We start from the raw sequence: 11,928 nt of genomic DNA, 5'->3' as shown, positions 1-11,928 counted from the left end.
GCTGTAAAATTACTGTATATTGTTATGTATGTTCTGTGTTTTGTTTTGGTTTTTTTCCTTGTGTTTTTTTTACTGTTTTTAAAGATTAAAACATTCAACAAAAATTATTTTTTTAAAAAAGAGTCAATTGTGGTGGCAAACAATTGCATTAATGTCAGGCCCCAAATCAAGAAATTACCTCCACTAGACCGATTAGATCCCACAGACTAGGCCTCCTCCGAATTCCATCCGCCGGCCAGTGTCGACTGGCGACTACCCGGAAGAGGGCCTTCTCTGTGGCTGCTCCGACCCTCTGGAACGAACTCCCCGTGGAGATTCGCACCCTCACCACCCTCCAGGCCTTCCGCAAAGCCCTTAAAACCTGGCTGTTCCGACAGGCCTGGGGCTAAAGAATCGCTGCCCCTATCTCGAATGGTATGATTGTTGGGCTTTTAAATTATGTATTGTTTTGTGTTGTTATCAAACTGTCTGTATCCCCTTTCCCTTGTTCAAGTTGTGAGCCGCCCTGAGTCCCCCTCGGGTGAAAAGGGCGGCATACAAATGAAATAAATGAAAAAAATGAAATGAAGAATAACACACGGTAATTCTTCCAATCTGGGTTCTTTCAGACCTAGATATAAAATCTTGCCAAACTGAAAACTCTTATCATGTTCAACCACAATATACTCTGTGAACTATTAGGGAGGGATTGTCTTCACCCTTTCTTTCACTGGCTGAGTTGGCTCTTACTATTCTAGAATGCACTCCTGCCCTACCAGGAATCCACATTCAATCACAATTAGTGCATGTAAAAGAAAAGGTTAGATCACATGGTTTTCTTTTTGACCATGTGCCAGGCCTAAAACCTAAATCGCTAGTTATCGTTACAATAACTAGTCTTGCTTCTGAAGAAAGCCTTTGTGGCGCAGTATTTAGAACACAGGTGTCAAACTTGTGGCATCACGTTGCCGTCATGTGACATTTCGTGACATTTTCCCCTTTGCACAGCTGGGCGTGTCCTGTGTGTGATGCATCTGGCCTGCGGGCCACCAGTTACACATCCCTGGGTTAGAATGCAGTACTGTAGGCTAGTTCTGTTGACTGCCAACTGCCACTGTTCGATAGTTCAATTCTCAAGGTTGACTCAGTCTTCTATTCTTCTGAGTTCGGTAAAATGAGGATCCAGATTATTAAGGGCAATATATTGACTCTGTAAACCGCTTAGAGAGGGCTCCAAATCACTGTGAAGCGGTATGTAAGTCTAAGTGCTATTGCTATTGTTTGGAATCAGCAACTTCTTTTAGAGGAAGTAAATAATCAAATCTGTAGAAAGTAAGAAATATGAACTTGATGGAGATCCACAAGATCCACTGCCAGGGGACGCCGAGTAAAGCCTATTTCATTTGTATAATAGACATTCACCTCTGTATCTCACTGCAGAATAAGAAGGGAGAGGTATAGAACAATCAATTTGCAAGATAAATATATTTCTTTACTTTTTTCTTATCTTGTACTTTCCTTTTTTTTCTTTTATTCCATGAAAAAAACTTAAATTAAAAAATAAACTATGAGGCAAAATTTCCAAAATGCAGAGAAATGTAACCCTTCCATATTCCTGGGGACAGTATCTATAGAGGGCGGTTAGAGTTCATGCAGTAAGTGCTCAAACATCTTGTTTTCTTCACATTAGTAAAAAGTGAAGGACAGTTTTTCTTTTATTTTGACCTTATCAGGTGTATCTCTTATTTTTGCCATACATTGTGTTCTGACCCCTCTTCTCCGCTCGTTAACAGATGACAGTCAGACAGACTTAAAAGGAAAGAACTTTATCAGCCTCGGCTCACGCTGGCTGCAAGCCCAAAAATAAACATAAATAAAGTCTCTGGCAAGAAGATAACAGATTGCAAAAACAAAGTTCTCTTACAAAACAAATCACTTCTCCAAGTGTCTCCTTGAATCAGGGTTACAGAAAGCAAAGCACTTATCCAAGTATCTCTCACAAACAAACCACGACCGATGAATGATGAACGTTGACTTCTGCAACCAGGGTGTGGCACCATCAGTCCTTTTATCTCCAGAAGACCACACTAACGAGCCCCAGCTGCATTGTTATTTCTGCATCCCAACTCAACTCACAGCAAACTTCTGCTAACTCACAACACATTGACTGCACATAAAAATGGGCAGAGCTTTGCTTACCTGATTGTGCCTGCCATTTTGAAGGCAATGTTGGCCATTTTGAACATCATTAGCGTTGCTCCTCTAAGTCTGGGTGAGAAGGTGGCAGAAACCAATGTTAGCTTGAAAGCGCTAATTTGTGCAACACTTGATTATTCTGGTTAAGTACAGTTCAACTCTTTAGAAATTTGCAGACTTCCTTACTGCAGCCCAGAATCAGGAAGCACTATGTCTATAGGATACAGGTAGTCCTCGACTTACAACCACAATTTGAGCCCAAAATTTATATTGTTAAGCGAGTTTTGCCCTATTTTACGACCTTTCTTGCTACACCTGTTAAGTGAATCACTGCAATTAATAAGTTAGCAGCCCGGTTGTTAAGTAGATCTGGCTTCCCCATTGACTTTGCTTTTCAGAAGGTTCACATGATCTTGGGACACAGGAATGGTCATAAATATGAGCCAGTTTCCAAGCATCTGAATTTTGATCACATGATCACATGTCATAACTATGAAAAACGGTCATACATTTGTCAGTGCCGTTGTAACTTTGAAAGGTCACTAAATGTACTGTTGTAAGTCCAGAGTTACCTGTATTTGAAAGGCCACTTTTCACTTTCCAAGGCCTTTCTTCAAAGATTAGGTCCAGTCACTTCAAAATCCAATCACATTCTCACCTCCGTGTCTTCGTATTTCTTTCAAAGAGCTTTGAGTGATATTAGTGCAGAGTATATTAGGATAATGAAGAGCAAATATACAATCTCGACAGAGTTTAATTCATTTCTGGACAAACATTATGGATCTAGTCTAGTTTTTATGAAGCATAGTAAGTCTGGGATGTAAACAAAGGAGCTGTTGCATCCTAAACAAAGCCATTTTTCTAGTGATATCACTGATATTTGCTTTCCTCTTAAGAATCCTATGTTCTGTTGGTTGTAAAAATGGAAGGCACAACTTTTAACCAGTATAGTCTTAATATTATTTAAGTTACATATATCCATGTGTTTGTTTAAAAATAAAACATGCTCATCATGAGCTACATAGAATACTTCATTTTAAAATATTAATATTTGTAAATATGCATAACCCAAATAAGCAATCTTCTTGTTAATAGATATATGTATAAATATAATATGTATAAATATAATACGTAATTGTCTGGAATTTATATTTCAAAATATATTTCAAAACGTAAAACAAAAATAGCACATTTAGTGTTTGTCAGCAAAATAGAACGATTTAAACATTTTAACAGTAGACCAACACATACACACTTTATCTATGGGAACACATAGGCTAATAAGCAGATATATAGAAGACTCTTAAATTGAACAGGACAGTGTGAGAATATTGCTAGTCATCATTGCCATCATGGAAAAAATGTTGCAGCAATCTCTTTATATGTTTTCAGTGGTCAGTAATACTTGTCTAAACTCAAATAAATACAGTAATGTAACCTTATACCTAATCCCTTTTCACTAACCCCCTCTTCAATTCAACGAAAAAATTACTAAATGAAACTGGAATGATGCTATATGGCAGCATCTCTCAAAATAGAATGAAGATCAACACATCTTTTCAGATCTTGAATCTTCTGCAGAATGAGAAAGAAATCTATAAACATACACTCAAGTAAAGCAGATGTTGTGTTTTCTGAGGTTTTTGAAGAAAAACAACCAGGATCAAGTGACAATTTACAGTTTTGTATAAAATATTTTCCTCATTTTCCATTTTTAAAAATCTTTACCCCTAAATGTTTTCAGAGTTTTATTTGCATTCTTCTGATAAAGTAAGGGAGCTGAGGGAACAACAATTAAGAAAGTTAAACACTTCTTTATTTGATTAAAACAAAGCATCCAACAGGATGGAAAAAACAATAGTGGGAAAAAGACTGAATTGCTTCACTTGATTTAATCCAAGGGATAAATAACTATGTCCAGTTGCAAGTATTTTAAATAATCAGAATTTGCCATAAATCCTTGTTACCCTCTTTATAATAGAGTTTTTACCACAAAGATCCTCAATGCACATTATGCCATATTAAAAAAATCTTTTTTGAAAATTATTGTAAAAAAATATTTCTATCAACCTGCAAAAGGCTATAAAACTATTCCTAAATTTCTGAGGCTACATCAAACCAGACCCAGTTAGAAATAGGAATGAAGTGTTACCATTTTCTAAGAATTGCCATCCTGTCAAAATCATTCCAATAGCAGAGCGTAAAACAATTCAAAATGTTACAAAGAACCATAGAAAAATATTCAAGAATATGCAGTCTCTATCACTTTGACCAAAGCTAATAATTCAGCGTCAGAAAAATACTGGATTAAAAATGAGATTCAAATGAGAATAACAAGAAAAGAATCATGGCTAATTAACAAAGATGTACTCTCAAATTTATTAAACAGATAATTTCAAATTTGCTAAAAAGCACCTAAGTAAATTCCAGATGTCTAGAAGAATGTTCCAAAGAAATACTAGTTTAAAATAGACCTTTTGGGGTTTATATGGGTATTATTAAGTATAAACAATGAGATACCAACATGCCATTAAAGATGGAGATGGTAGTGTCATGGTTGGGGAATTAGATATCTTGCTATCACTGAAGAAACTATACATTCTCCGAGGCACTGCTTGTAGTGTCCAAGCACGGGTTAACTTCAGCTTGCTGCCCAAGGACTGAGTTTAAGATTATTGTAGCTCCGCCTCTTGCTTGCCTCAGAGGTTCAGTTTCAAAAAACTTAGTCGCCCTACAGGACGTTTTTTGGGAGGATACAGTCCTTGTGCAGCAAGCTGGACCCCTTGTCAGATAGTCTAGTGTAGCTCCTTAAAATTTACTTTGTGAGTGTTTTAATTAGTTCCTTGTAGTGTCTTTTTTTTTCTCTTCGGTTGACTCCGTTTGATCCCTACGGCACCGGAACACACCAAACAGGCTTCTTGGAGCGCTGCTGGCTCTCACTGATCGCGATTGCAGCCACAATGCTAGGGACTTGCTCAGCGGCCGCTGGTGAGTGTGAAGGGACAGGTAGGGAGTTAGGGTCCCCATCACAGGGAGCATTAGGCTCCCCAGGCTTCCCCCGGTGTCGCTCTAGGCACACACGCACATACGGCTGCCATTTTGGATTCTAGATTTGGCATGCTTTTTCTCTCGGGCTTCTGTCTTGCCGCACAGCCTGTTTCTAGCAGCAGATCGCCGCGGAGGGCTGCCTTAAACTCGGGTCTCGCTCTGGGTGGCCAGCAGGCTCCCTTCCCTCCAGATCTTTCCAAAGCGGCTGCAGGGACCTTTGGCCAACATCAGGCCATTCTATCTGCCATTTCTGGCGCAGATCTTCAGGTGCCCGGCCCTCCTCAGCCGGCACCAATCCCCAGCCACCACTTGCAAAGAGATCCTGGGCCTATTACCACCACCAGAGGCTCTATCTTCTCCCTCAGTCACACACGCTTCTGCAGATCATCGCAGACACTCTTCAGCAGCACAATGGAGAAGCAAGTGGATCTTCAGGGTAGTCCCACCGTTAGTAAGCGCAGCAGGCCCAATCCTGCTGCCAAAGATGATGGGCTGGGATGCCCAGCTAAAGGGAAACACCCAGGGTTAGGAAGGCCTCTAAGGCAGATAAAAGGATGGCTGTAAGACGCCAGAAGGCCCTGGGAAAAAACAGTTCCAGAAGGCCCAGGCAGCGCAGCATCAACAGCCAGTAGGCCCCACTCTCGGGGAGGAGGGGGTTGGCCCTTCCCTGCCCACCCCCTAGCGAGAGGAATCCCCCTCTCTGTCTGCTGAGGAGGACTTCAGTTTTTCTCCCAACCCATCCAGGACTTCTCTTGGGAATCCTAGCTGATGAGATGGACTTCTTGGCTGAGCAGGAATCTCTGGCCCCTTCTGAGGCCGGACCTGCCCCCCCCCTCAGAGACAGGAGCCACAATTGTCTAAGGCCATGCAAGATGTGGTAGCACGTGCGATCTCTCAGGGCATTTCTGATGGCATTCAGCAGTTGACCTCTAAATTGCCCATTGCCAATACCAACCCCAGCAAGAGTTGTACTGTAAGACCCCAGGAACCTCCGGCTAGGTAGGCTTCCCCGACTCCCACTGGGATCAATGAGGTGTCAGACAGAGAGGAGGCGGAGCAGGATGCTCCGGACCTCTCAGACGACGAAAATCCCACACCTGAACCACCTGCGAGCTCCGGCCTCTTTAGGCCCTCCATGTTCAGGGCTATCCTTACTAAGGCTCGAGCTGCTGCCCCCCCAAATGGGTCTCCCAGCTCCAGCTGATAAGCCTACAGTAGGTAGGGAGAGAGAGAGAGTAGGTAGGTAGGTAGAAAAAGAGGGGGAGAGAGAGAGAAATACAGTAGATAGGTAGGGAGTGTGTGTGTGTGTGTATAGGTAGGTAGGTAGAAGGATAGAGAGAGAGAAATAGAGAGAGAGGGAGAGAAATACAGTAGATAGGTAGGGGAGAGAGAGAGTAGGTAGCTATGTAGGTAGGTAGATAGAGGGTGGGACAGAAATACAGTAGATAGGGAGGAAGAGAGTGTGTATGTGGGTAGGTAGAAAGAGAGAGAGAAATAGAGAGAGAGGGAGAGATACAGTAGATAGGTAGGGAGAGAGAGAGTAGGTAGGCTGGTATGTAGAAGGTTAGAGAGAGAAATAGAGAGAAATACAGTACATAGGTAGGGAGAGAGAGAGAGTAGGTAGGTACGTAGGTAGGTAGATAGAGGGTGGGAGAAATACAGTAGAGAAGTAGGTAGAGAGTAGCTAGGTAGGTAGGTAGAGGGAGAGAGAGAGAGGGAAAGAGAGAGACACAGAGAGAGAGAGAGAGAGAAGGTAGGTAGATGTTTCCAGGTGTATTTATCCATGTACTAGAAAAGGAAATTGCTGACAATCTGCAGCATTTAAGACTTTGTTTCTGCTGGCACAGCACTTGATCAATGTAATTCTCATCAATCAAATCCCTTTCCAAAAGGGAAATCAAATCCCTTTCCAAAAGGGAAAAAAAGTTTTTGCACTCTGCAAACCTCCCCAAAATGGCCTGTTTTTCACAACCCCCCCCTTTTTTTTAAAGGCATGAATAGCCGGGGGGGGGGCTTGCAAAGTGCTCCCGGGGGTGGAGCAAAAAACGACCCACTTTTTGCGAAAGTTTTTTGTCAAAAAAAGTGCATATATCCCTTATGGAGGCTTATGGAGTGCCAATGGGGGCTGGGGGGGGCAAAAAACAGCCTGTTTTTTCGTCATTTCTGCCCTCCCCAGCCCCTGGAAGCTCTCTGAAAGACTCCATAAGGGTATGCATGGCCATTTTGGTGAAGGGGGTGGGGCTTCAGGAAGCAAAAAATGTTGTATTCTATGTATAAGATGCACCCAGATTTTCAGCCTCTTTATTGAGGAAAAAAGGTGCATCGTATAAACCCAAAAATACAGTAACTAGCCAATTACAGAAAGAATTTAGTTGTTGCAACTAAAAATGGTACATATAGTTACTCAATCTAAAGTGGTAAAGATTGGATCACATTTTTTAATTAATAATTGAAACAAGCACTAAACCTTATTGCTATTTATTCACTTGGATTCCTTTTCTATTTGCCGACTCCATCTTAAGCTTGGTAAAATTCATTTTAAAAATGTGAAAAAATTTTATAAAACCCGAAAAGGGGCAAATAAATTAATACTTTGGATTCCCTTTTATTCAGAAAATCCTCCTTATCCAATTTAAAATTTAGTATACTATATTCAGCACAGAAATATCTTTGTTAAGAATGTAGAAGAGAACTCTTTATTCCTTTTTTACTATTGGCTATGAAATAGCATCAGCAGAGACCAGAAACAATGCCAAAAAAATAGGTATGCTGGTTTAAGTCCCAGAGAAATGAAAGGGGTACAGCTATCTATAAATTCTGACACAAAATTTAAAATCAATAAGTATCATGATAGTTCATATGAAAACAAATATTTCAAAACAAGATTGACAATGTAATAGTGATTTTACTTGGCTTGTTTCATGATTAGTTAGGAAAATAGCAGCTTTCTCACTGAAGTTTTTCTATTATCACTGGCCAAAACTTAACTTGAGATAGGAAAGAAAAGAGGTGACAGCAGTGAGGAAGGTTGGCAACACCTAGCAAATGCTTAATTTACTAGGTCTGATCAGAAACAACCATTGCTGCCAAAAAGCCAGATTCTATTTTTCAAATGTTTCTCGTTGACCTCATAGAGCTGGGGGGAAATGAAAACTACAAGAATAATGCTTTTGAGCTGCAGTGGAATCCCGAAGTCAACTGAAATGTTTGTTTCTATAAAAGCTGACTTAATAATCTGTGTTGGAACAAACAGAAATTACAATTTCAGCATGTTTTTTAAAATAAAAATATTGAATGCATTATAAGTGGGCTCACTTATGCCTACTCGACTGTTCAATAGTGAAGTATAAGATTCAGTATTAGCACTACTGATAAAAAGTTAAAACACAACATCCAGTGTTACACAAATGAATATTATTGATCAAGTTGGTGTCCCCTCTTTTCTCCCAAAATCCACAAATAGTCCATGTGAATCTCCCAAACATATGGAGAAACTTGGAGAGCAAGGAAATTCTAGCTCATCCTGCTAGAAATGTAACTTGTTCAGAAAATGGACACAATTACATACAACTCAAAGTTATTTTAGACAAAGCTCAAATAATTATCATTATATAAATACTATTAGTATTTGACCGAGAGAAAGATTAAAAAAGGATGTGAAGTCTTTTATAATTTGGATATTTCACTGGTATGTGTAGAAAATAGCTCTAACCAAATTGCTATATTAGTAATGTTAATGATTTAAATTTGTTTTCAAATCCCCCTAATCAATTGGCTAATCATTTATCCCCAAAAATGATTTGTTTGATTAAAGTTGGTAATTCTTATCACAGAGATGCAGTTCTAAATTCTAAACATATTTGCTAATGTTCCAAAATAATGAAATCCCTTAATGTTACATTTGTATTGGAATTCTAACAGTGGGCAAAGAGAGGCAAATGGAAAACACTCCTAATGGCGGCATGCTTTTTTCCTCCTTTTTTTCATGACTGATAATATGACAGCAGAAAAGAAAGGATTGGAGCTCCCCAAATGAAATTGGTGGAGAAATTCCTAGCTCCATCAGAGACTGTCAGGAAACTTAAGTGGCTGTTCCTTCAGTCTAGCGAAACAGCCCCTTAAAAATAAATATATAAATAAAACATTAGATGGTAAATAAATTCTAAGATAAACAACTCATTATATTCTCCCAAAGGTCCTTTTTTCAGGAGGCAAAAGTCTAGAAAGCTTCTCAGTCATCCAGGTCATTTTAGCTATACAATTTGGGATGAACAGCCTCTGAATGGTGTGGAAGTAGGAATGGATTTCCAGAGGAAAAATTGCAGAATACAGAAACCAGGAGCAATACTCAGGTGACCCTGAGGACACAGATAAACTTCCAAGTGCTCCAATGACCCTCTAAAAGGATGCAAATGACCAGCTGTCTGAAAGGAATATAAATTCTTTCCCACTATCCTGTCAGATCTGAAGAAGCTTCTTGGATGAGAAGCGAAATGTCTTCAGAAGAAAAAACAAGAAGGTCCAGTTGCCTCCTGACAAAGCTGGATGACTGAGAATTTCTACAAACTCAATATATTGCATTTACTAGAAACGCCAAGTCTGAATGGATTGATGAAACTATTAAATAAAATAGGTTTCATACTTCAAGACATTCAGGTTCTAAGTTCTTCCAATATTTATATCTTAAAAGTGAATGTCAGAACTTAAAATTGATTTTATCTTCCACTTCTCAACTGCCTTATTTTAATAATAATATCCTAGTAAGATTAAATGATTAATGAACATTTATGTGTATGTCTTCTAACATTTACAAGATGCTTTCAACAATAATCATTTGACAAGTATTGTATCAGGAACAAATGGTTGGCCATTATTTAATTTTTTCATATTTTACCTTCATATTAAGAATTAGCTTTTCCCCCATGCCTCACAAAAAATATATATTTTCTCTTTGGGGAAAAAAATCATTATAAATTTCCAGGAAGCAGAATCATCAGATCAGTTCTATAGAGCAACATATGAATTGAGTCACTGAGTGAAGCTCTTTTTGATCAGCACATTAGGGAAGCTGGCATTCAGTTCTAGGACAATTCGGTGATCAATTTGTGAACAGAAGGACACATCAAGTAAGGACAATTCTTTACAAGACTCCAGCAATTTCCTTAAAGAAGCCGGGCTTACCATTCTTGTCCCTGGAAAAGAAGAGAACAAAATGTTAAAAGGGGGGGGGGGGGCAGTTATACTTAAAGAAAAAAAAATCCACAGGGTTCTTTAAGGAAAGCAACAGTGTTCCTAAATAATATAAAGCTTTCATTTTAAAACCTTTTTTTCTACTGTAACCCATTGTCAAAATCAAAGCATTTTTAATCCTTTCAAATATTATTTTTTGTTTTATATTCTGCATTTCTTATAAGTCACTTTGAATGCTGGTATAAATAGAAAGGTGGAATATAAATTAGATAATATTGAGTCAACATGGAATGGAGACAAAAGAATAGGATTTTCATTCAACTCTACAATTTACTGTGGTTTACTCTACAACTCGACAATGGTTTGGCAAACCACAACATTTAAACCATGAACTTTTTATTACAAACAAAAGGACCCCTTTTATTCTCTTCTTCACTAAGTAATCTTTCCCTTTTCCAGGTCAACTAGAGAATTTGTTCCATGAACCTGTGTAGTATTGACTCCATCTTATCAATTATGTGGACCCATTAAAATCAGAGTCACCCCAGAAAGTGCAACACAAAAATGTCGTAAAATGTGCCTTACTTAGTTAATAATGTGGTATCGGTGCTTGAGGCCAAGTGGTGAAAAGCAATGGCCAAAATAGCATAGGTGGATTGTAATCTGTGGCGTATTTGCAATGCAATTACAAACCTATCTTACTTAACATGAGCACAAATTGTGATCTTAGCTAATACACAATTCAAAATGATCTGTTTGGCACTGATTTCATTTAAGGATAAACTATATATCACAAACATACTTCTGGAGTGCGCAGTCCTTATTAATTTAAGAGTCTTTGAATAAAAAACAAATTATATTTGTTGTATAATATGAACACTGTTAGACTTTATTATGTTCCCTGCATACCGGGGATTATACCCTTAATAAATAAAATAGCAACAGCACTAATAAGGTACCGGTTTGGTCTAGGGGTGAAGATTCCAGGCTAGAAACCTGGAACCATGAGTTCTAGTTCTGCCTTAGGCATGAAAGTTCTTTGGGTGACTTTGACTTTCAACCCAACCCATCTCATAGGGCCATTGTTGCATGGAAAATAGGAGAAGGAAAGAATACTGGGCATGTTTGCCACCTTGGCCTATTTATAGAAATAATAAAGGAAAGAAAAATAAATAAATAATACTTCGGACTAATGGGTGGAAACCAGCACAATGAGGAGGGCACCGACAAAAATGCAAATAGGCTGCCTCCTTCCCAACAACCTGAATATGATGGCTGCATACAGAAGGCATTTAAAACAGGCCAATATTCACGTGTCCCAGTTTTTAAGTTAGATGGGAAAGACCGTTGAAGAAATCCTCATAATGAAAGCTCCGGAAAACACAGGTAGGCATGTTATTGCCTTTCTCTAGTGGAGGGTTGATGTTTTTAATGTGCTTATTTCTGTACAGAAACTGAGTAACTGCATTCTGAAACTGTCAAGTAAACTGATGGTTTTGACAAGCACAAGGGGAC

At 39.0% G+C, this 11,928-nt stretch overlaps 1 protein-coding gene and 1 long non-coding RNA gene across 4 annotated transcripts in view; both read right to left on the bottom strand.

Annotated features, from left to right (window-relative positions):
• Positions 1–1,789: 1,789 nt before the first annotated feature.
• On the bottom strand, positions 1,790–6,489 carry LOC148045157 (uncharacterized). The gene is made up of 2 exons (XR_015697080.1): positions 3,834–6,489; positions 1,790–3,770 (listed from the first exon to the last, which is right to left on the bottom strand). It is a non-coding gene; the product is annotated as an uncharacterized LOC148045157 (long non-coding RNA).
• A 1,414-nt stretch (positions 6,490–7,903) lies between these two features.
• FBXL4 (F-box and leucine rich repeat protein 4) overlaps positions 7,904–11,928 on the bottom strand; it is a 40,644-nt gene continuing 36,619 nt past the window's right edge. For all 3 annotated transcript variants that reach the window (XM_087718726.1, XM_087718725.1, XM_087718727.1), the window contains exon 8: positions 7,904–10,415. In XM_087718726.1, the coding sequence (XP_087574852.1) occupies positions 10,252–10,415 (164 nt within the window). In that variant the 3' untranslated portion in view covers positions 7,904–10,251. The remainder of the gene's footprint in view (positions 10,416–11,928) is intronic.

Source organism: Thamnophis sirtalis, unplaced genomic scaffold (assembly GCF_051295495.1).
Source record: "Thamnophis sirtalis isolate CommonGarterSnake01/CBP01778 unplaced genomic scaffold, rThaSir2_p1.2 scaffold_6, whole genome shotgun sequence".
Taxonomy (NCBI): Eukaryota; Metazoa; Chordata; class Lepidosauria; order Squamata; family Natricidae; genus Thamnophis; species Thamnophis sirtalis.
Note: the sequence above shows the minus strand (reverse complement) of the source record. Positions and strands in the feature narration are given on the sequence as shown.